Raw genomic sequence first — 26,014 nt, 5'->3', positions numbered from 1 at the left:
AATTAGTAGGGCAGTATGCATCCATTTTAAAGAATCTTTGAAATGGAATTCCTTACAAATATTCATGCACACTATCTTAAAGAAGCAAGACTCGATTAAGTTCAAGAGGGTACACATGAATAATAAAGGGGTTTTTCCCATTTTAAAAAATAGCCTAGAATTGGGGGGCAATTTAACTTCTGATCTGTATTTAAAAAAAATATTACACAATAATGACCTGCAGCTTCGTGGGATGTGCGTAACATTGCCTTACATACACTTTTCTGCTTACAATTTACTGTGAACTAAAAGCAGCAGAGCTTCAGAAAGAGAAGAATTTCATGCCAATAGAACAACTTCCTAAGGGTTTAATTCAGAGTTTATTGAAGTCAGAGGGCAACTGTTTTCGTTACTCTAATGGGCTTTGGTTCATGCCCTAAGAAAACAGACTAATCTGAGAGACTCCCATTGGATTTATACAGGGTATTGTAGGCCACAAACACATTAGACTGGTCAAACTCTATGCCAGATTTTAGAAAAAGACCAAGAAGTTGTCAGAGGTTCACATGAGCCAAAGAAAAGTGAATGGCATAGATCATAAGATCATATATCGATTTTTCTCCAGAAAGAAAGCTTAAAATATACACTCTGCAGAAAGTGATTTTTGCATCACCAAACATTTTATAAACAGTAAAAGACTTAGCTAGTAAGGGAAGGGTAGTTCTGAGACAACTTGCTGTCTGATCTACAGCACATGGTCAAAATTGTGACTGGTATATAGTCAGGGAGTGGTGTAAACCTGCAGCTGGAATATGCCCCCTGCAGAAGCTAGTGTCTCTCCACCAGTGCAGTGGATGCACACAGGATTAGGGACACCGCACTCACCACCCTGCCTGCTGGGAATATCCGAACCACAGCCTTGGCCCCATCTGTCTTTCACTAATTTCTACCCAGGTCTGCAACACAGAAAGCTGCAGCTTCTCCCCTTCACTTCTGCTGTCAGCAATCCCTTCCTTTAGCTGGGATAAGTGAGGTTATTTTCTCAGCTCCTGCATGTCCCAAAGGATTTCACCCTTAATTAGTCCTGAGCAAATACAGCACAATATGCAATCAAGTATTCCTTCACAAATATTTCACAAAGTGAATTCCTTCATGAAGATTTCAGCACGTTACTCTCTTTCAACAGGCTGCATGCCAAAATTATTTCCCCCGGTCAAAAAAGAACATGGCTTTCAAATGTGCTTTGAAAATTCGCCCACTTATATATATATAGAAAGTAATTCTAGCACTTGCAGAATATCTTAATTGGCTTCTAAGCAGGACAGAGGATTTCACTAATTCAGAAAAAAGTTGTGCTTTTAAAGTTACATTTCCAATCTCTAGAACAAGGTTAATGTATAAAGCTTTTTCTAATGCTAAGATTCAAGGTACTTCAGATGGCATTAATGAGATTTGTTTAAATTATAATTACGCTACCTGTACTTTTCTTCACGCTGCTTCAAGAAACCTAGCAATAAAGATAGCAGCATTCATGCTGGGAATATTTTTTTACATGAAACAAGGTGAAAGGAGGACAAACATTTTATAAATTTCTGTAAGACAGAATCAACTTTATGCAGAAGTCTGTCAGATAAGCAACAATCTGCCATCATCACAAGAACAGCTGGAAGATTAAGTTAATACAGTTCTGTATATGCCAGTTTGCCTCTTCTACTTCATTAAAAAGTTGGATGTCTACTCACCAGTTTCCTGGGGGAAAGGTATTCATCCATAAGTAGTTCTCTGTCATCTTTAATCCGCGGACTGGGATTTAAGTTGCCTCGCCAACTCAAATCAGTCACCCAGACTGCAGCTGAGGCCAGATGAGGAATTCTGCCAGGATTCCACTTCAGGTCCATCTCAATATGCTTTGAAAAAAAAGGATAACAAGCAGTCCGATTTTTCCCCCTATTTATTATTTTCCCTTCAGCAAAATCTGTTTTGACTTCCATTGCAAGTCAGCAAGTGCCTATGGAGAGACAGGTTTCTTTAATCAGAAAGAACCCAAAGCAACGCATCACATAACATATATTCTTCCTCTTCTTCACCCTCAAGAGCTATCCTAGTCCCACATCTCATTCAGCTTTGGGTGTAAGATTTTACAGAAAACTATCGTTTGCAGTTATACAAAAAGCCAGGCATACTTATGGCTCTGTACAATGAAGGTAGTCAAGAACAAACAACTCGGGACACTAGCCCTTCCCAGTCTTCTCACTGCTCCGATCACCCTTCTCCAGTGGCAATGAATTTCCCGTCCACATGGGCCTCCTACCTACCCATCCCCTCTTGAGAAATGTGAACTGCACACAGCAAAACTCTGCCAGGCTCCAGGCTGAAAGTGCCAGCACCAAGACACGTCACCACTTCTCTCCAGCGTTTTGAGCTCTGCCTGTAAGTAGCATGGACAGCAGCAGTCTGTATGTGCTGTCCTAAATTAAACGTACCTGCACTGTTATTGACTGCCCTCTGGGTCAGGCAGGCCATGGCTACTGATTTCTAGTTCTGAAGACAGTCTTGGAGAAAATAAAATTGAAATACAATTTAAACGAAACTGTGTGTGCTTCAAGTGAGGAATGAAATTCAAAGTTTGAAGATGAAGCACTTCAAAAGTGTTCATTCTTCAATTCCCAAAGCTATTCCTTTTACAGAAATACTAACAACTAACTTTGAAATATGGAATAAGCGTACGTACACCCATTAGAGTCAAAAAGCAATCAGCTGTACCTGAATGGTACAAGCATTACTATGATTTATACAGCTATTTACTACTACTTGGCAGCAAGGAAGTATCACAGCTGGAAACATTGCTGTAACAACAAAAGGCTAGACTGGAGAAAAGCCTTCTCACTCTGCTGAGGGGAAACCTGCAGTTTTCCTCTGTTCACCACTGTGAAGCAATAGATATTCTTAGTGCTAGAAAAGTAATTAAATAATCAAGCTAATCATAACTGGCTGACAAGGCTTCAGTGGTGGCCAAGACCTGAGAATTACCACCTTCCTTCCCTCTCATACTAATAAACAGTTAAACACAGGAGTGATTTCTGTTAGGAAAAATAGAGGAAGTTCTGACTGCTCAGCTAGTCATCTCTACTCAAGAGGACTGACTGGTTAGCAGGTGAGAGAGCTTTACACCAAAGAGACTTCTTGCTCTGACTACTCACGGCCAGTCAAAAGTCTTCATCTCTGCACTAGCAAAAGAAATTCAAAAGACTCAGTACTGTCAGAAAAAATAGCATCCCTTACCTGAAGAACAACAAAAAATTAACGATTCACCAAACCTCCCCCTGCAGGATCTCCTAGCATTAGGAAGAGAGGAACCCAAACCTCACACTCCTAAGTGCTCCTTCCATACGCTCATCAGGGGAGAGGCAACCCACAGAAAGCAAAAACTATTTTTCCAAGATCACTGCACGTACCTGGCAAGCATTCCTAGAGGAGAAGCTGACTTCTCAAATGAACTACATTTGAGCCACAGCAATGTTCAACACTTAAAAAACATATTCAAGAACAAATTCTTCAGAGACACGTTACTCCTTTCAATCTTTCTTAATGGCTTATAAAAGAAACACCATAAAGTGAATTGAGCAGTGACATTTGCAGCTTCTAAAACCTTAGTGTGCCTATAGTAGTATAAGGACAACTTTCATACGTCTGCCCATTAAGAGGGAAAAGTGATCTCAAAAACACTGTGTCTTAGTTTTTGGAAGAAAAACTACAACCCATAAAATTCTATTTTCTGTTTCTTTTTCCAAAGATTTCTAGAATTTCTCAGATTTTTTTCCTCTACTTTCTTTAGAGCAGGTCAATATGATTTAGTCAGTTTGCTGAGTTGCAACAGTCATCGGTTGTCCAAGGAAATTCAAGAATCTTATGCGATATGAAGGTCTTCTGGTGTTGTCTTTATTTTCTTAGGAAATAATTATTTTGGTCAATAATTGACTTGGATTAGAATATCTGCCATATAAATGCTGGAATACTTGGACAGTTGCACAAGACTTTTGTTGGATCATGTGCAAATACCAGTGGTTCTTTCTAAATCAAGCGAGGATTGTTATTACCCAAAGATAATCCCATATGTTATCAGAGCCAAGTGGAGCAATAGTCAGAAATCACTGGTGTAACATGTGAGTGCAAAATACAATGAGATAATAGCAGGATTGTGTAGATTTGGGCTGTAAAGAGTTGATACACTTGCATAAAACAAATTATTGTTCTCCTTTCTTCAGTCCATCACTATTACATTTCAGAACATCCTCCAATCTTTGAAATATGTTTTGATACAGCACTTACTTAAGGTTTGACAGGGAGATCAATTTGTGGCTTAATATCTGAAGTAACACTTCCAACTCTATACTTCCCGCTATTGATCTGCTGCTTGTAATTATTGTAACATTGGATTAGTGAGGAAAAAAGTATTTTCATCACAAATTGTCTGGGATCAAACTGAGTTATTATCAGCAAACAAAACTAATTTTTTTTACATGCTTCCATCACTTCAAAACTTTCTCCAGAGAAGAAAGAATCTTCTCCTGAACGTGGACCAAAATAACATCCTCAAAATGAGGAATATAAAAAAGCTAAGAGTGCAAGAATCCTAGTGGTGAGGTACCGATCTTACATAAAAATACATAAACCTCCGAAATCTCCAGCACTGTGTAGGAGTGAGAAGGGGGCCTGGCACAACACTTGTCACCCTGCAGATACAGAAGTCAGACCACTCATTTTCATCAGATCCACCTGACTTTCTGAGACAGATAAAATCATTCCAGTAAAGCCACCTCACCCACTCATATAAAATGCTAAAAAGCAAGGGAGAAATCTATGGTTTTGTCAAATGCACAGGAAAAGCAACTACTGATCCAAACTAGTGTTAGCCTCAGTGGGACAGTTTACAGGGACTGGAAAGACTTCATTGTCATTAAAGAGGTCTGGGAAGTCACAAACCTGAAGATTTACTCCACAGAGAAGGTGGTTGCATTTGATATACGTTGGATCTATACGCTGAATGGTAATGCAAATCATTCCTGGAAGTCTTTGTGGGACCAACAAGGATGGAAGGTAACTGCACCTAACACAAAGTTTCAGCGAATTCAATGGGAGAGCAAAGCAGCACCAGTAAGTAGATGAGAGTGTCAGGGAAAGAGAAAATGACTGGGAAAAAAGGGGGGTTTTGTCCTGCATGTGAACATTGAGAAGAATAAAAGAACGAAAGAAATCAATGCAGGATTTGCATCATAGGTCTTGACTTGGCAGTCTCTTACACATGTGGATAACTAGAAGCAGATAATCAGTGAGTGCAGGAGAAATCAATGACCAGAGCAGTGAGATGGAAGATCTTGAATTCTATGAACAGTTAATCTGCCAACTTTCCCCACTGCTGCCACTCTCCTTCCCAAAGAGCTATTCAATTCACAGACATGTTGTGAAAGTTCATTAAAAACTGCATGATGTTTTCAACATATATAGAGTAATACAGCTAATAAAGACCATTATTAAAATTAAATGATCCTTGGAATAACATGTTATTCAAAATCCCTGCAGAATACTGTAATTTCTAGAAAGAATTGGCAGAGAATAGTTATTTGATGTTCTTAGTGTCCAACAAACTGGTTAAACTCCAAGATTTTATTTTCCTGCTGCAAGATTTATCAAAGAGTCAATGATAGGATCGTGTATTCTTCATTAAATATATATTAATACTCATTTCAAATACAGCAATTGCCAGAAATGTTTGACTCCGTATTAATATGGCTTCTTAAGTCTGGGAAAGACCCTCTGAATTATGTGACTAGGCATGATAATTTCTAATGCAGCCTTCAAGACATTACCTAAAAAGCTTGTCCAAGCAGTTAGGATAGTATTTAAAAACAAAAAAACCCAATCAACTGTAATCAATTGAGATTTACTCTAGGAAAGACATATACCCCTATAAATTAATATCCCATACAAAAATGAATCTCTACTCCCTTAGGCCAGCTTCTAAATCAGCATCCCCTCCTGCTCTGTGGCTACCCATGCCTTCAAAGATCTCAACTGGACAGGGAGGGGTGCGATTTCAGGCTGGGTACTGCAATCTGTATGCCCTTATCTTTATGTCACCAGCCTAAAAATTCTCTAGAAAAAGAACAATTGAGAACCATTGTGCTATCTATCCCTTCATGACAGGAAGTTTGCACTGCAGACTTCCATTTCTCTTGCCCTGCATAATGTAATTTTTATTTGTTTAATCCAGAATCACAAATTACAGTAGTGCCCATACTGTTACCACTGCCACAGAATGAAAACAAATAATTCTGTGTTTACTAAGGATTTGACAAAAGGTTTGGTTTATAAGTCCCAAGGGAACTATGAGTGCCCTTTTAAGTGTAATTTTGTGCAAGTGCACTACAGATAACCTCTTCTGGAAAAGAACTGTTTGGGCAGCTGGAATTTACTATGATGTCATCAGGAAACTACTCTTACAATAATCCACCCCTAATGGCAAAAACAGCTCCTGCTACATAAATGCAATATAAAGCATCCTGCAACGCATCAGTCTATTTTAGCAGGTGCAACTTCTAAAAAGTTGAAAAATAAAACATCTGACCTGATATTAATGTGAATCTTCCTTTTCCGTATATGACTAAATGATCATGTTTTAATCTTCTGGTTTTGTTAAGCAGAAGGAGGTAATGACTACTTCAGTAGTGCTACTTTAATATTAAGGGATGATGTAAACACTGTAAAGAGCATTCATAAATATTCCACTTGTGTGCCCCACTAAAGAAAAAAGCTTTTATGAGAATGCTGAAATATCAAGATATCAATATGCCGTTTCATTAAAAAGTCACTGACTTCAACAACATTGAATGACTCCAATGCTTACAATGATGGTGGTGTTTAAGCATTCAGCCAATTTGAGGCCTTGGTTCAAGCACCCAAATTTGCACATAAAGCAAGTGCACCGATTTGCCTCATTGTTTACCTTCCTTATTTATGGTTTTACAAGCTGTTAAGAGTGCCTGACAGTTCTTTCGTATTACATGTAAATCCTGCTCTACAGTTACCATGACCATGGTAAGTAAGCCTCGAGATCTATGTCCCACACAGTTCTTGGGAAAGCTCTTGGGAGCTTCATGGACTTTGTATTACCCCCATGCACAGAGTTGAGTTCAAACTGTGCCTTTGTCCAAAGCAGCAGTGATCCCAGAGAAGAAAACACATGCTACAATCCCAGACTAGGTTTGAGCCAACACCCTTGAGATAAAAGGTGTTTCATATTCTTAAAAAACACAGCACTAGTAAATAAAAAGGCAATGCATTTAAATGCCACCCATTTCTCCTTTATATATCTGCAAATTGCATGTATTAAAAAAGCAGGATATATAATACTTTCCCAGATCCTGCTGAGGAGATTGTAAGGTGATGAGAAATTTTTTATCATGTGTGCTGGAAATGTCTCTAAATTAAATCATTCTGGAGCTAGCTTGTCAAATGTTGTCCTCATAGCAGGATAAAAAGCAGATCACTCTCTATTATAAGTTCTATTACGTGTCAAAGAAACAATAAGCCAAAGTGCAATCAATTGTTTTTGGTATTTAGAGTCCTGTGGTGGGAAGGGATCAGTGGCAATTTCTGTCTGGCTACAAACATTCATTGATACTCTCTGCAGTGCAAGATTACAGACAGTGGCTATGAATGAGCATGGATTATCTAAGGATTTACCTTAGCTGAAACTGCAAGATGCTAGAGATTGAGATTTTTTTTTCTTATATAGGTGAACTTCCTGCTGCAAGAAAAAGTCTCGAGAGGCTCTTCTGCTGTCTGTCCCCACAATCAGCCTAAGAAAAGCAAAGCGGGGCGTAGGATGTGGGGGTAGCTGGTGAACAACAGGGATTATGGAAAAACAGAGCTCTGAGGTGCCTATGCCTTCACTGCCAGAAGGTTGCCAAATGATCTTACGATCATTTCAGTTAGTGGAGGAGATAAGAGTAAGTCCCTCACCATTTTAACTTTAGCAAGGTAACCAGGGATCAGGAAGCTGCATTTGGCTCTTCATGGCCACGAGTTTTTATTCAACAGCATCCATATGTTAAATAAGGGAGAAACAAGGCTGCTCTATTTAAAATCCTCCTGTCTATATGCAGGTGTCCTGTCATGGATAGCTAATGCCGAGATACACAGGAACCAACATATCTGTGCTTGTCACATACACAGATGCTGCCTTAAATGTAGATGTCACTGAAGCAGAAGATTGGGGAAAATAATTAGTTTAGGCAATTCTAACATTACAGTTTCAGCTTTGTTAAAATAAAAAGTATTCACCTATAATGTTGTTCTTTTCAACTATTCCCAAAGTACAGATATTAATTCAAATTGCAGCACCAGCTTAATGAAGTCTTTTGTCAGGAAATGCTTAATATCCTTCTTTTTGGACCTTACCTATGATATCCTATTCTTATTTCAGAAGACAGGATGTACAGGTAAGTGCATCCTGCCAGGCTGAATTAAGATTTGATCTCATGTTTAATACTCCACAGGTTATCTTAATATCTATTGGATATTCTGTTAACTGTCAAAGGACAATAACCCAAACAATTATTTTTTTTAAAACATCAGCCAGGTCATTAATGTGCCCTCCTTGTGTTCAAAAGGCCTAATTCAGCAATTACTTAAATTGCAGATGTTAGGCATATTACTGGACATACTGAGGAAGGACATAAACAAAGCAAGGTTTTGCAGAGTCAGTATCTTTTTAAGATCAACAGATACAGTTAGGAAAACAAGACAAGTTTTAGGGCACACAAAGCCCTCTTCATGTCATGGGCACTTATCCATACTCTCCAAGCTCACTGAGGAAATCTAACTCAGCACCATGGTTTCAGGTCCCAATCCTGAAAAGACTCATTCATGTGATCAACTTCGCACAGAGTGAGTAGGGGGATGACCCAAGTACAAAGTTCATCACCTGGCTCACCCAAGATAAAAGCATCTGCCAGTATCATTTAAAGTATTAGCAAAAGTATTCCCACCAGCCTCCCCCAAACGTGTATTCTTTCCTCTCAACACCTCTCCAAGAGGTGGTCTACAACCAGGTTGAACATCTCTCTGCTCTTCACCAGCCACGTTACATTAAGTCCCATCGGTCAAGGCTCACCAAGTTTTTTCTTCTTTAGCTTCCGATCTGACTGAGAAGGCTTGAAGATATGAATCCCAGCATACTATTTCTGAGCTGCTGGAGCTGGGCTGAAGAATGGCAGCCAGATGGCCCAAGTGCCCAAGACCAGCACTGCATATCCTACAACCACTCTGCATGCCAAGTCTGAGTGCATTAAAAGAAAAGTTACCTTCAGGGAGCTCTCCACTTATGATGTGTATTTAACATCTGGAAAAATAAACAATACTGTCTCAGCACATAGCCTGCAATATATATATTTAAAAAGTAAGAAGCAGCATGATGAAATCATATTTTAGGGGGGAAATAAAAAAAGATTTGAGTGACTCAGGGCTAATCCATCTCCCAAGCAATAGTCTCCCTGAGTTAGTGCTGGTGGGTGAGGCATTTGGACATATTCTGTTATCAGTGTAAAGGTACTTTCTTACTGAATAAAGCTTTTGTAAGTGAATAAACTAATTTGTCAACTGATTTGCATAGATTATACCGTATTCCACTGGTGGCCACACTGCACAAAAAGTTTGAGATTAATCTTCTTTAAGTGATAAGAGCCAAAGAATAAGTTAGTATGTCCTATGCAGACTCAGAATTTCACCCACTTTTAAAAAATCATGTACAAGGTGGTGTCAATTGTTGCAAAGATGGGACAATACAAAAAAAGTTCCCTCTCTCACTGCAAACTTAGTTTTGCTTTGGTGTTGCACTAACTATCCTTTCCTGTCACATGTAAAACCTCCTTACCCTGCACAAATACTGCTTTGAACATAGCCTTGCTGTCTTTATCTGGGGCTTAAGGCAAGAGGCTTTCACATCAGTTGACACTCTCCCAGCTCATTAAGAAGAAGCTGGGTAAGTCACACGTATACTGCTCTCTCTCCAGCACCTTCCCCGATTTCTCCCACACGCCCAAAGGTCTTCCAGGCTCTCTCCATTCATTAGGATAATAATATCGCAGTGCAGCTCAGTTTTCTGAGACACAAAAGGATGCAGTGTGTCCCTGCACAGGTGAGCGCAGTGTCAGATCAAGCTTACAGCAGTGCTGCTTATTCACAGGCTATTCTAACCCATGGACTCAGGACTAAGTGACAGTCCAAAGCCGCTGAGAAGAAAAACTATGTATTTGGTCTTCAAAGCATTTTTAGTATCCATCATTTAGAAGCATTTCCAGATTCCAGCTAAGAAAAGGACAATAAAAGCAGACTTTTTTTCCAACTACTGTTGCATTGCATTTATGAGCCCTTTGAAATCCAAACTTCTGTGCAGGATGAAAACGCATCAAATATGGCATTTCTGAGTTTCAGAGTGCTCTGTTGTCCCCAAACAATTTTCAGTCCGTTTTATCAGGTAATTAAGCTGACTGAAGCAAGAGATTCCATGGCCCGCAAAGCCATTTGAAGAGTCATTTTCCACACTGGGATGTTTCTGATTTCCAATGTGTTGCTCACATGGGATACACTGTATAAAAACAGAGGGATTCTAGCTGAACTCATAGGAAAATACTAAACAGTGGAAGATGGCGCAGGAGCTTATTTAGTAACAAACACTCCAAAAATTTTAGCAAGGGCAGAAAACTAACAGTGAAAAGGAATTTGCAAAATCGGTTTAGGCTACTAATGCATTATAACTGTCCTGCTGGGTCAAGGCAGATGTCCAGCTAGCTACTGTAGTCAGAAACAGATGCTTGAAAAACAGTATCAGAAGCAGAGGTAGTCAAAAGCAATCCTTTCCCTGACATACTGTTTTAATTTCTGGCAATCAGCCGCTCAGTAACTTCCCAAGCCAAAAGGTGTGTTGTGTTTGACAGCTGGCAGGATATATAGGGAAGCAATTATTTGTCACGTCTCAAGACATGACAATCATCCAACCACTAAAGAAACCACATGAATTTTATCAGGAAGCAGTTTCTAAAAGGGAGAAAGTGCGTTTTTGCATGGTATTTGTTTAAATTGTGGAAGACACTGGCATAGGTTGTTGTGGAGGCTAAAATTATAAATTAGTCAAAAGCAGTTAGATAGAATTATGGAGGATTCATCCATCTGTCCATACCACTCATTAATTTATAGCATCTCCTTTTTCATCTCCTCTTCTAGCTGAAAAGTCTCATTTATTTTGTCTGTTTTCCATTTCTCACCTTTGTTGTATTTCACAGAAACAATTTCAGTTCTGCCATTTACCATCCAGGATGATCAGAAGTGCACATAAGATTCAAGATATGGCCACAGAGACAGTACATGAATTTACGCCGTTTTCAATTCCTCTTCTTAGAAGTTTTAACACTGTCTTTTTGACTAGCTGCAAGATTGTATTTTCAGAGACAGTACATGAATTTACGCTGTTTTCAATTCATCTTCTTAGAAGTTTTAACACTGTCTTTTTGACTAGCTGCAAGATTGTATTTTCAGAGAACTACCACAGTAGCTTAATACTCTTTCCCAAGCAGCAATAATTTACTCAAAGCTCTTCATTCTATATATGTTTCTTTCCCTCACATTCATCGCTTTGAACTTGGGTGGATACTCTATTAAAATAAAACAAAAACACACCCAAGCACTACTAATGCTAGTAACATTAAAAAAAAAAAAAGAGAAACCAAAGTAGTATTAGAACTTCACTCTAAAAAATTAAATTAAAACTCAAGATGCAAAAAAATGTAAGATAAACAGCCAGTGTTATGCTATGCTTCAAATACTGCTTCCTGATGTGAGACACTACAGTCAAAGGAAAGTGTGCTTTCTGAAACTTTTTTTTTTTTTTTTAAGTATCAGATAATGCATCTTTGAACTGGCCATGGTCCACAATCTTTTCCTTTTTAATACAGATACATTAGCCTTTATTACATATGCCATGGCAAATCTGGTCTTCTGATTTGTATTATCACAAGTACTTGTGGCCCTACTGATATAAAATAGGTTTTGCTCCCAATTGTTTTTCAAGCCAACATATGAATCTAGGGAAGGTATAAAAACACTAAACATTTTACTAGCAAATTAAAATTATGCAGATGTACCTAAATTAGTTTCTGTGAAAAGATTATGAATTTTCTGATTTAAAAAATAACCTCTTCATAATTCCTCCCGAATAAACATTAAGCCATTCCCATTAGTGATAAATGTAGCAATCCCAGATTTATGGTATATTACATAATGTCACTATTTTGCAGCACTAAATTTTATACTACTTCAAACTTAGAGAATAAATGTGGTTTCTTTAACTATGTCCCCTAAGGAGCTTCAGTTAGAAAAGTACATGCATCATCACCATAATAAATAATAATATCACTCCAGTCCAGGGCTAAACTCACATCCAGTCTCATATTGAATCTGAATCCTGCTTTTATACAGGATCAGGTCCCTCAAGTTGTGTAAGAACAGGCTGATGGCATCCTGGGCCACGGGCAGAGCCTGTTCTCTCTTGCGCTGAGAGTAGCATACAATTAAACCAACAAATTGAACTGCCCATAGGTGGATGTATCCACATATCAAACTCTTGAGAGGTCAGACCTGCAGGAGCATAGTATTTCTCAGTCTTAAAGTCAAGAGAGAGAACACAATGGCCAGAGACAACCCCTGCCCCAACAAAACCTGTTAATGACCACAACTCTGAGATCTGACATGCCTGAAGGCTGTATTTTTAATCCAAGTTGGTTTAGGCAAATTCAAATCAGACAAAATAACACAAAGCAGAGAAATAAAATGAAATGGGAAAGTAATTTAAAAAAAGTTCTGAAACATTTTCAGTCATTTGTACATTTGAAATTATTTTACCTTTTCTTCCAATGCCACTGCTGTCCTGCACCTTTCATTTCCCATCCCTCTCCTACAGAAATTTTCATTTACTAGTCACAACTGTTCATCTCTATTTATCTTGAATGATGCAGATCCTCATAGTGGAATTTCTTACTTGATTGCTCCATATCCTGCTAAAACAACAGTAAGAACACAATCTTCAAGAGAAAAAAACCTGAAATCCCAAACAAACTCAGAGACTCTGAGCATTCGACAATTAATAATAAAAGCGCACTTTATCCGCTGTAGCAGTGGAAGTCCATGCTCAATACGTCTTAAAAGTGTAACAGGACATGAAGCAGTACAGCTTAATGAAAGTGTAACTGTGTCCTGGTTTCAGCTGGGATAAAGTTGATTGTCTTCCTAGTACCTGGTGTAGTGCTATGTTTTTGAGTTAGGTATGAGAAAAATGCTGATAACACATTGATGTTTTCAGTTGTTGCTAAATAATGTTTAGTCTAAAGTCAAAGATTTTTCAGCTTTTGATGCCTAGCCAACAAGAAGGCTGGAGGGGCACAAGAAGTTGGCACAGGACACAGCCAGGACAGCTGATCCAAACTGGCCAACGGGGTATTCCATACCATGTGATGTCATGCCCAGTATATAAACTGGGGGCAGGGGGATCGCTGCTCAGGGACTAACTGGGCATCGATGAGCAGGTGGTGAGCAATTGCACTGTGCATCATTTGTATATTCCAATCCTTTTATTATTTATTAGTGTTGTCATTTTATTAGTTTCTTCTTTTCTGTTCTATTAAGCCATTCTTATCTCAACCCATGAGTTTCACTTCTTTTCCTGATTCTCTCTCCCATTCCACTGGGTGGGGTGGGGAACTGATTGAGCGGCTGTGTGATGCTTAGTTGCTGGCTAGGGTTAAACCACGACAGTTTCCCAAGGAGATCATGAGAAGGGAAGGATTTAATACAGAAGAATCTACATATTTGCAAAAAAAAAGTTATTTACTGAACAATTATTTACTCAAAGAACAGTCATTTCCTAGGCTGTAGCAGTAAGTTGAATCTGTGTTAGAGAAAACATTGCTATTAGGCTAGCATGGGGTAAAAGGCTGAAGTCAACATTTAATACTTTTTCACTGTATCACTCATCAGAAAATTTTGCCTTGTAAAAGCAGTTGGAATAGAAAATAATAGGCTAGCAGGAACATTTATATCTGGAAACAGTGACTATAGAAGATGGGTGCACAGCCAGGGTAGCACAGGCCTCACAGGCTAAAGGGAGAGCTTAAGATATCCAACTAACTAATTACCGTCTGCTGAAAACTATGGGTGAATATTGCAAATCTCTTGCTGATAGCGGGTTCATCCCCAAACCATTCTCCATACCACAACGGGGCCGTAATTAGGACAGGGACGCTACCCAAGCCCTTTCTGCAAGAAGCTGAACAAAGCTTAAAGCCTATAAACCCGGCACTGGCAAGTCTGTACAGTCATTCAAGAGAAGCTGAGGAGGCACTATGGAGGAGCCATGTTCTCTCAATGTGAAATACCCAGGGATGCTTCTACAACTTGCAAGTGCCAAGGACTATTTATTCATCAGCATTTTTCTCCTCAGAGCTCTACCAAAGCATAAAATTTAAACACGCCGTTAAACCTACCAGACTCATTGTCAACACCAACGTAAACGGAGACCTTCAGGTCCTTTCCACCTCCGCATAGGTCTTCCTACAGCAATGCACACTGTTGGGGTCTTCAAGCCCTGGGATGCACTCAATGTGTACCACGCCAGTCAATGTGGTCACCGCAAAGGCCTTTTTTAAAGGCCCCTAAACGTATGTGTACACATATTAGGGGAAATCACCTCTTGCGCCAGGCCCCACGCCCACCACCCCCACAAAGCCATCTCCAGGCTGCTACTCCCGCTACCCCCTCTCCCCCACGGAGGAGAAGCACGACCCCTCCCCATGGGCCTGCCTGCTGGTAACGGAACGGGCGGCGGGGGGGCTAGGGCTGGGGCCCGGCTCCCTCCCTCCCTCCTTCCTTCCTTCCTTCCCTCCTTCCTTCCTTCCTTCCTACCTGCCAGCCGGGCCGGGCCGGGCCGGGCGCAGGGCGCTGGGCCGGGCCGAGGCTGCCCGTCTCCAGGCAACCGCCGCCGCGACCGCCGAGGCCTCCGCCCCTGACCCTGCGCTGGCGGCTCCGCCCCGGCCCCCGCGGCTCCGCCCCCGGGCCCCGCAGCTCCGCCCACCGCCCCGCCCACCGCCCCCCGCGGCCCCGCTCCTTCGGCGGGGCTCCTGGCTGGGAGGGGCGGAGGAGGGTGGTTGCAGGGGGCAGAGTGGCAGCGTAAAGGGCGGGGGCGAAGTGGGGAGAGCAGGGGTGGGCACGGCGTTGAGGAGAGGAGCGGGACGGGAAAGGCAGCAGGACCCCGTGTGGGATGTGGGTGGCCGGTGACCACACCGGGGTGACAGTCGGAGGGGCGTCGGGGGCGTCTCTGTTCCCGACAGCACCTGAAACTTTGTCTGCGGCCTGGGGGATGACTAGCGCCGTGGTGCCCAAAGGTGATTCCACACCCTGTGGTTAATACAGCGAACAGCTTCCCTGAGGCAATCGCTCCATTAGCTCGAGTGAGAGTGGCTGTGTTGAGGACCGAAAAATGCGTCTCGTGAGGCATAACAAGGCTGGTTTCACCAAATGGTTTTGCATTTAAAAAAGCAAGAAACAAACAGATTAAAAGACTAAATTTCCAGACCAGTGTGGTCAAAAGATTAGACACGGCCGAATGAAGTTTGTCATCATTTGGATCCAACGGATGTGGTTCATCTTTTGTTGGTGACATGATCAAACACGTCTGTTGGTGTGAGGGCGCAACTCCGGTGCAGGTCCGTGAGCAGCAATGCGCTATTCTTTTGCTGTTCACCATCTCCTGGTTGGAGGTTGCCACGGCATCATCATATTCCTTTTTCACTATTCAACCCTGATAAGAATAAAGAATACATACTAATTTCTGGGGGGGATTTTCTGGGACATCAGAAAATCACAGTGCCATCAGTGCCAAGTGCACACCCAGGGCACAGACAGGCCAGCATATGGGATTAGCTTCCTGTGGTTTAATGAGTTACTGTGCATCTGCAGAGCCATCTTAACTGACCGCATTAATAGCCCTTCCACTCTCTAAATGAAACATGTTTGCTTTCCCTTAACATGGTTTATTTTAAAAAGCAAGGGACTAAAGCACAATGCAGTTTTCACAGCTCCACTAAGAGGCAGTAATTCATTAAAACAGGTTAATTCAATCATCCAGACTCATCTGTCCATAAATTAAATTTGCCTGTTCGAACACACGTGTTACCTGATCTTTTAGGCTCATCACAATATATTTATTCAGAACATTGCTCTTTACCATTCTCACTCGCACTTAGGAGGAATCCACATTTCCACACTTTAGATATAGGATTCATTAATCGGGCACCTAGGAAAATGTGATCACACCCTCAGTGGTCCTGCAGAAAAAGCCTGCTTTTTCAGGGGTTTACTCTCAGAATGGTGCCCAGTGTATTCTTGGGAGCAGACCTTAGCAGTGTTTCTCTTGGGGGCAGGAAGGTAGAAGGTCCGGAGGGAAGACACAGAGTCCTGCCTGCCATTTAGAAGAGGCTGGAGTTTTGAATCCCCTACTTGCACACACTCACCCCCTCACACCTCCAATCTACACTGTACCTTTGCAAGGATGTTGGAGAGCAGCAGCTGCTGGTGGATTGCATCAGCATTTCCTCTGCTACAACATTAAATTTACTCTAGGGTTTGGAAAATACTATCTTAGACCATAGGTCAGGAAATGTGTTGACTCCCCTCTTGCAGGGTCTGATGGTCAATTAACGTCAGAGAAAATCACCAGGGGCCTGATTTTCCAAGGTGATGAGCGCACTCAGCTCCACCTGGTGTGATTGCAGTCCAGCTGCCCATCTTCACAGGAAGGAAGGCAATGGGCCTTGACGTGCTCCAGGAAGGTAGCATGATTCAGTGAAAACAACACTGCATCAAGCATCTGCCCCTTGAATTTTATTCCCAACTCTGCCATTTATCTTCTGGGTAACTAGCTTAAGTCACCTTGACTCAGTTTCCCCCCACACCCCTTCTGGGGACACACTTCCTGAGGGTTATCTATGGAGTAAGTGTATCGTGTATGCACACATCTGCATAGTAGGTTACTTCTTTTCCTTCTTTTGCTAGAAATAATCTTGTTACGGCCAACCCAGCTTGAACTATTTGAAACCAATCAAAGAAGAAATACATCTTTCCATCATTGAGCAAGAGAAAAATCTGGCACAATTTCAGGGTAGATAGAGGAGCTTTCTGTCTGCCCTGTTCAGAGTTACTGTAATTGTACTGGCACCATTCCCAGAGCTGAGCTAAGGTCAGTGAGAAACCTGTAAATTAATAACTGTGGAGCTGATGTGATCTCTATCCAGGAATCATGTTGTACATTTGTGAAGCATTATAGGAGAGAATAGTTGTGTTTCAGTTTTGCCAAGAAATATTTAAAACCTTTAAATCTTAATATTGACAATTAGCATACCCTGGACCTATTTGGAGATGTTGGACCTGATTCTGATCTCACCATCACAGGAACTCCACAAAACAGGTTAGTCTGGATTAATTATGTTGGTGCTACCCAAATGCACAGGAATCAGGTGAAACTTTCTCTGAAAACCAAGCCTAGATGGACACGCTTTTCCTTTGGGGTCTTATCTTACAACAAAGTTATTCATCTGTCCTCCTGGTTTTATCCATCACAAGCAACATCCAGTCATCCCAGTCACTAATCAATATTGTTGGTTAATAGGTAATTGCTCTTGCCACTTGCATTATTAGCATTCAGGAATTTCATTGTATTACAACCTAGAAACACTGGACCAGAAGGGGCTTTCTGGTCAGAAGAACCAGTTTTTTCCTATTGCAGGTAACCACATCAGTCATTTAGATACTTGTCAGTCTCTTCTTCCTTCTTCTGAAAGATCGGTCCAAAGACGCTCTCTGAAGATTACAGATCTCCTAATTTATAGGCTAAAATTATTCATTGCCAAGTTATACCTACTTGTTCTTCTGCCAATTATTTTTCAGCTTAAAATAACTCTTCCCCTCTTATGTTTGCATTCCTGATATATTTATAGGGCCCACTGTCATCTCCTCTTGACATTTATTTTGCTAAGTCATACAAGCCAAGCTCAAAATCTCCTGTCATTAGACAGGCTCAAAATTCTTTTTATCATGCTGGTTTTTTCTTTTCCAGCTTTTCTTTCTTCAAGATGGGTGACCAGAACAGTATAATTTACTCCAGATGTCTTGTGGAGTGGAATAAATACTCTCCTTTCTGTACTGTAAATGTCAGGTATATCCTGGGGTCATGTTATCAAGGTCATATCAAATTGGTTGCTCATAATCATTGACTATTAAGATGGGGTTCCCTCTCTTTCCTCATCCTCCCCAGTTGCAAAGGCAAGTGGGATGAAAGTCCCCACTGTAGTAAAAGGTTTTGTAAGTACATGACTCTGCACTGCGTACCACCACATTTTATTCTATTCTTATTACTCCATCCCCTTCTTCCCGTCTTCCTCTGATATCCCTTAATCATTAGCAAATGTCATTAACATGCTTCTGTCTTTTCCAAATGCCACTAATGAGCACTGTCCATAAGAATCTCCACTACAAACTATCTTTCAGCCTGATAGTCCCCCTTGCAGCGTGATCTCTTCTCCCCATTAGCCAGCCCTGTAATCACCTTTCTGTCTTGTAAGAATCCCTTTTCCAGCAGAACTACCAATTTCCTTTGGGACACAGTACTGAAGGCTGTCCTGAAGTCCCAAACTAGTAGTATTTTTTTCATCTAGAAGATTAGTCCTCTTACCAGAGATAGGTATAATCCATTTTTGGTAAACTCTTGCCACATTTTCCCATGTCTTTAATTATGCTTGCAGTCAGAATTTGTTCTAAAATGTTACATACTGTTAGGGGTCAGACTGATGGGTGTGTGTTAGCCTACATCTCATCTCTCTTGCCTCTCAGCTTCTTCAGAACTGACATGCATTTGCAGTCATCTATTTCTGTAGCATCATCCCAAATGTGACAATTTTGTTTAAGATGTTCTTTCAGTACAGCAAGGCAGAAATTACTCAGTCCCCAAGTAAAGTGTATTAAACTCCTGAAATTTTGCTTCCCCCTGGATAACTTCCATTTCTGTGCAGTTTTCACTAGCTATCCGACCACTGCCACAGTGTTATACATCTCTATTGAAAGCAGAGGAACAGGAATTACTTTAGCTGTAAGTCCACACTTAGATGATCTTCGGGCTTGCCCCATTTGGGTTTGACTTTCAACTATTCTTAATCTTTACACGAAAAGGTGTCAATACAGCTAGTGCTACCAGATGAATACCATGCATGGTAAAAGATGTGCCTCCAGAAGCTCATTATTCCAAGTAGGTAATACGGAACAAGGATATTCATCCCCATTTTATACAACAAGACAAAAATTAAAACTAATATGAGATTAAGTGAGGAATTCATACTATGGTACTGCCACCCCCATCCAGACTGCTGCTCTGCTGGAAAACTCTCCCACCTTCTTGTATTGTATGATAAACAGAACACTACCACCTTTGGTAATTGTTCTGTTGGTTAAGCACTAGCAACTACCATGGCATTTTCAAAAAAATCAGCTCAGGTCTGCAGAAAGAGCTTTGGTTGAAGCCTTGACTATGGCATTAACCCCATGATTTCATGTGCTTGAAGTCACCGCATTCAGAAGATCATGTAAGAACAGTTTCGACCACGGCAGGTATTTAGGACTTCATCCTCAGAAGTGATGAATGAGACTGGGATGGAGTAAGAACTGATCCAAAGATCCTGAGGATAACAGGAGTCTGTGAATTAAATTTATTTTGCTGTCACTGCACCTGGCATGAAAAGAAAGTACAATGAGAGGATTCAGTTAAGAAAACATTCTCTCTGACTCACTGAATCTGGGCATTTGTTTTTGCTCCTCTTCACAGGCTTGTGTGAATTCATAAACTGCAGTCTGAAAGGAAAGCTTCTTCAGGCAACATATGGCATTTTGTACAAAGCTGTATCTTTTCAAGCTGAACTAGACCTAGAAAAACTTTTGCAACAGTTTTTATAGAGTATTTTAACTCACACTGAAAGATGGACAATCATAGTTTTTCTTTGTCCTTGCTTCTGTGAACAAGTAAACCAAACTACTGATGTCACTGAAGTCATACAGAAACTGTGTGTGGTGTCTGAATGTGACTCCAGAGGTCCTGAGCTAGGTCCTGAGTGACAGAGCCTGTCTCCTCTCACTGCTGCATGCTCACTCAAGGAAAATGAACCCCCTCTTTGGATTGGTAGAGTTTCAGGGTATGTTTTTGGGGTACTAGAAGGCAATAAAACCGGCAAATAACCCCTTCTCATGGTGAAGGGTCTCTTGGAGAAAAGGTAAGCTTAAGACTGTCTTCAATTTTCAGTCTTAAGACATTCTTCAATAGTTTCAAGCAATACCCAGTGCAGATGCCACTCCACAGGGCCCTTTCCGTCCTTTGTACTATTGCTTTAGAAAGGCAGGTTTTGGTTCATGACAAAGTGATTCTACCCAGAAGCAGTTGCATTACAGTGCAGTCAAGATGATTGATCAGGATGAAAGACATGAGGCGGCAAAGGTAAGACAGGGCACTGTATTAATATTTGAACAACCAAGCCAGGATTTCCTAATTCCAGAAGGGCTTGTTTCCTAATTCTGCCTTAATTTTAATGAAGATTTGTAAATAAATGAATGAATAAATAAATAAATGTTAGATTTCTCTCCCTTCCCATTTTTACAGGAAAAAGGAAACAAAAGCTTTCCTATCTGAAAAAATATTGAGAGCCAGAAAAGCATGCTTGCAGTCCCTTTTTATATCATTCTGGACTCGAGGTGAATCAATGGTAACTTAAAATGCCTCTGTATAAAATAAAGATTATTGTTTTGTGTCTTTCTTCAAGGCCATCTATGTTTCTCAGTTTCTTTTGGGTCAAACTGTTTCCTGGTTTTGGAAAGCTCAAGGATGCTATCTGCACACATCTGCTCTTCCAGGGTATGGCACCCTGTCCCACTGTATGGGAGTAACCTCAAGCTGCCCTACAGCTGCCAGATGGTCATTTTTACTGAAGAACTGGTAAGTACGAACCCCAGTGTTGTTACAACTGTAGTACTGCTATAGGGGTTTCATTCAGTTTAGGAGATCACAGTGCTTGGTGTGGTAGAAATCCTCAGCAAGAGAAGGTCTTGCTGAGAGGGCTTAAAAATGGCAGGCTTAAAAGAAAAACATAAAAGGGATAGCGCTGGCTGTGGGATTAATGCCCCCAGGACACAGAAGACTTCTTGCTGATGCTATTTATAATTCACACCTGGTCCACATTGTTGGTGGTCCTTGCATTTCTTCTGGGATGAACTCCACAGTCAATGATTGAGTTACAACTTTGTTTTCAACATTGAACTAAGAGAAAAATGAATTGATGTTGGAAAGGAGTTAAGGTCAATGACTGTTTCACCATAGTTTTTCAGGAGCATCACTTGTTCTTTGCAGTGTAAAGAAACCTGTGGCCTTACTGCGCTTTTAAGTCTGTTTTGCCAAGCAGATGTTAGCTGTGAAATTCATCTAGCTGTCTTCAGGCAGGGGAACCAGCAGCTTTGCAATGTGTACTTACTTTTTGTGCCAAAGCAAAGCCACCACAAAATGTTACCAAATCAGAAAGGTGTTGATTTATGTTCATTTCCCATCAGTGTAAGTGACAACATATGGTGTGAAGCAGTGGAGAAATTGGGGCTTTTAAAAACATTAATCAGGGCAAAGCACCAGTTTGCATGCCATTACACCACTAGTTTGCATGCACTTTGCACAGTTCAAAGCTTACTCTGAATGCAACTCATGTACACCAAGGCTTTCAGCCATCACAGCAACAGCACTGCTGCAAGCCACGCTATAGACAACAGCTCTGGCAAAAGTCCTTCACAAATCCCCGTCCTACAGGAGAGGAAATAACTGCCCCACTACTGCAGACTGGCTGGGGCACAGTCTGCAGTAGTGGAGGGAGGAGGTCAGCAGGTAGATAAGGGGTCAGGCAGTTCTGTAGACTGGAACAAACATTGCACACCCTGTGCATCCCCATACACGCCTATGTAATCCTAGGGCCAGCATCTATAGCCTAGAAGACATGGTTCTCTGTCCTAATACGCTAAGAGCCAAAGTGCCTCAAGTGCCTTGCCCATTCCTGGTGCTCCCAGGGGTGTTTCAGCTCCATGGTCTACCAGGTGATTTGTGCTTGCTTCCAGCTCAGCATCAGTGAATGAGCTGAGCAAAGGCAAAAATGGTCCGATCTGCTCTCTCAAAGGAACCCTTGATCCTACACATCTGCTTCTGCTGCACACAGCCTTGGATTTGGGTCCAGCAAATACCACACAGGAATTAGAAGTGATGCAACTCACCACCATCCTGTACTAGGATTTTCCCTAGAATTTAAGGGGCTCAGGTTGCCTTTTCCATGGATAGCCTCTTTGGAAAGCCTTGGGATTCTTCTATATTTGGGTCATTGTCATGTATAACTTCCTCTAGACTACTAGAAGGAATCTTATCCTCACAGAGAGGGAAAGATGTTTCCCTGTCCTCAAAATGGCAGGAGACCTGATTTCCAAATGCTCTCCTTACAGCCCTGGCTCTGATTTTGCATAATGCGTGCTTAGAAAAAGGACTATGTACTTTGTTATTCCAGCAGCTAAATTAGATTAGTGATGAGAGAAGATGGATTATTGGTATGCTTCTGTACTTACTATGCACTGTCTACAAGTTTTAGTAAAATTCAGCTCTGTTACCCAACTCAGCATGCTGGGTGAGACCAAGACAGATGCTCAGGCAGTGTTTCAGAGTGATCCCAGTCCACACAAATCTCACACCTACCTCAAATGCCTTGCTTGACAGTTTGTTTTCAAGGCCAGATCTGTCAGCAGCCCCACTGGCCAGTGACAGTGCATGGCGGTGAACATGGCCTGTTGTCTGCTACAAGGGAGTCCAGCTGTCCTTGTAGGCCAGCTCTTTGTCCACAAAAACCTGCACTTTATCGCTGCATACTTGCACTTCTGGCTAAGCACTCCATCCCAGTATCCTCTTTTCTTGAAACACCTTAGAAGAGACCCTGGGGTAAACCCTTATAGTGGTTTAATAGAAACTCCTAATGCCTGAGCTAAGTGGTGAGCATTTGGCTGAGCAAATCCCTTCAGAAGAAGACAGAAATACAGAATGGGAATCCTCTCATGACCACAAACTACTGTTATCTGTAGAAGTCATGATGTTCCTGTAATACTGTGACTCATCTGCATTCACTTCCTACAGTCTGAGCAAAGACCTTGCATTTCCAGACTTGCCCACCATTGTTAGCAATGGAGGTGGACTTTTGATGATCTCTCTTTCAATTTGGATCCGAACTTTTGGAAAACATAAAGGGAGCAAAACCAGTGCTGGATTTGCACCTGGCCTTTTCTAATATGATTGGATGTGGAGAATTGATTCATTCAAAAGTATTGCCATAATGAGATAAGCAGAAGTTCATGCATTGCATTAGCATTACACTAACACAACTCAGTGCACTGTTTGGCTCTTGCTATTTTGTAGTGGAGGCCAACGTAGACAGATATGTCTGAAATACTACCAAGCAGTGCGGTGAAATGTGTGTGTCCCCAACAACTCCCACCACATCATCACTGCCAGAACCTGTCTTCCTTGGAGTGCACAGAAATCCCCCCTGTCCTGCCCTACACCGGTCACTCCCTATGCCACGCTGTGGATGTGCTAACACAGGGACATTCATTAACAGACCATTCGCAGTAATCTTATGTACAAAACAATGGCAGCTGGCTAATTTCTAAGTTATCAGTTGATTACTCCCTGCAGTAGCAGATCAGGGTACAAGTTAAACTAGTGTTAAAAATACATTTCCTTCTCATTCTCCTTAAAAGTCAGTGGAAACCCAAGTGTGTAGCACTCAACTATGTATTCAGTGTTTGAATACACTCCAGCTCCTGGGTTGTAGAAGGCAGATTTTTCCAGGTGCAGTTCACTTTCTTTTCTAGAGAATTGAGCAGCTGGACCTATGTCTACAGCTGTTCACATAGGACACTTCTTTGTGCTTTGAGATACTTGCCTTACAACACATCCAGCCCTCGGCAACCTGGCGAGTGAAGTATAAAGACTGGGGGAATAAATAAATAGGTAAATAAATAACCAAACTATGGTGATCCCAAACCTATTGAAGTTAAAGGAAGTAATTTCAGATCATACCCACCATCTAGCCTACAAAGAAGTGCCAAACTAACTTTAAGCTATTGGGCTTTCCAAAACTACCACCTCCAAAAAGACCATAATTATAAAATGTTGTTGTGTTGACTGACAACCGTTGTGGTAACTCCTGGTCAGTGATCATTAAAATAAAATCCTTATTCCAGCAGCATGCTTGGCTGCAGCAAGAGTTCAGTGAAACTGTCGCCTGCTGCATGCAAAGAGTACAGGATCTTAAAACATAGTGTTTGTCACAGAGTCAACATCCCAGCAAGGGCAGATCCCATACCACACCACATACCTTCTTGTTTGAGATCACATGCTTGAATTGCTTCTCATCATTTATACAGCAGCTATCATCTAGGAGATATGTTCAGGGAGTATCCTAGTACTTGCAAGCAAAACTTCCCAATATACCCGTTTTTTAACCAAGATGTTAGGCAAAGAGACGCTGAGAAAGAGGTCCCTGGGACCACTGTACCCTGATGATAAGTCTGGAAGCCTTCCTGCTGTGTGGCGTGGTGCATGGTCAAGTCCCAGATACATGGGAACCAGGGCTGCTTGTTCTGGAGGTGCATTCCCTATCAATGCAATAGGCAGGACCAGGGAGCAGAAGGAATTTGGCATCTGGGGGCTTGGATAGCTGATCCAGATAGCCAAGGACTAGGGCTAATGACAAAGTTCTGTCTGGATGGAGAGATAAAGGAAAGAAAATAAATAAAAAGCAGAAATTAATCTGAGGAATATTTCCACCATAGTCCCTGAAATGCCACAGGTAAGGAAAAACCTTAGAGTAGGAAACATATCCAACTTGGACATAGCACCATCTGAGTACCTTTCATCCAGCAAATTCATAATGCTGTTTATGCAGGAACTTTATATCTTTCCTGCTGCAGCATAGTATCTGCCTAAGTCTGACATTTTAAAATACCTCTGCCACATGGAGACAGGCAGGTGACTCTGTACAAACATGCAGACCTCAGCTTGACCCTTTGGTAGGTGCCATCATATCACAGTACAACTTGTGAAATCAACAGCTACGATATGCTTCTGGAAAAAAGCATGCCAGTCAGAGGGTAGATCTGCTTGCATAGTCAGTGCACTTGGCATTACAGCTTATGTTACCATCTAGACTATCTACGGGTATCAACCCATCTATGTATGGAGCGGCTCAAGGGTCTGGGAAAGCCCTGAGGAACTGTGGGCTTGGGGTGGGGTGTGCTGCTCGCTGCTGTAATAAAGCCAGCTGAATGACGTCTCAGAACAAGGTGCAATTTTTGTGTCAACAATGGGATCATTAATATGAACGTCAGCAGGCTTCAGAGCAAATCCCTTTCTTGGAGCAATGCAAGGGAGTAAGGAGGTATTTTTTGTTGAGCCTCAAGCTGAGCTCCCCTGCTCCAGACTGCAGCATACAGACAGCGGGAAGTGCGTGCAGACAGAAAGGTCTCTGCTCTCTAAGCCTGCCTGGCTCCTTGCCCGAGCTTCAAATGCAGCCTGTGAGGGTTTGACTCGAGACAATTTGATGGATATTGTGTCGGTGCTGGAGGCAAGAGAAGCCAAGAAAATGGGGGAATCTGTCTGTCAGCTGATCTATTTCCTCACATTTTTAATGCAAACCCTTCATTTCTGTAAATATACTCTGCATGCTGCTATAGATAGGGTATGGTTCTAAGGGTGATACTGTGAGAAAAGGGTGCAATACATGAACCAAAACTGAAGAGTTTTTAATCTACAGACCACATT

At 41.5% G+C, this 26,014-nt stretch overlaps 1 protein-coding gene across 3 annotated transcripts in view; it reads right to left on the bottom strand.

Moving 5' to 3' along the window:
* LRRC56 (leucine rich repeat containing 56) overlaps positions 1-15,102 on the bottom strand; it is a 75,654-nt gene extending 60,552 nt beyond the window's left edge. Inside the window, exons 1-4 of one of the 3 annotated variants that reach the window (XM_075047829.1) lie at positions 14,992-15,102; positions 14,574-14,741; positions 12,937-13,091; positions 1,722-1,886 (exon numbers count right to left, since the gene is read on the bottom strand). In XM_075047829.1, the coding sequence (XP_074903930.1) occupies positions 1,722-1,886; positions 12,937-12,981 (210 nt within the window). In that variant the 5' untranslated portion in view covers positions 12,982-13,091; positions 14,574-14,741; positions 14,992-15,102. The remainder of the gene's footprint in view (positions 1-1,721; positions 1,887-12,936; positions 13,092-14,573; positions 14,742-14,991) is intronic. The other 2 variants (XM_075047830.1, XM_075047831.1) reach the window with 2 other exon arrangements.
* Between the last annotated feature and the right edge of the window lie 10,912 nt (positions 15,103-26,014).

The sequence above is a fragment of the Buteo buteo genome, chromosome 16, assembly GCF_964188355.1.
Source record: "Buteo buteo chromosome 16, bButBut1.hap1.1, whole genome shotgun sequence".
NCBI lineage: Eukaryota > Metazoa > Chordata > Aves > Accipitriformes > Accipitridae > Buteo > Buteo buteo.
This window is presented reverse-complemented; position numbering and strand designations above follow the sequence as displayed.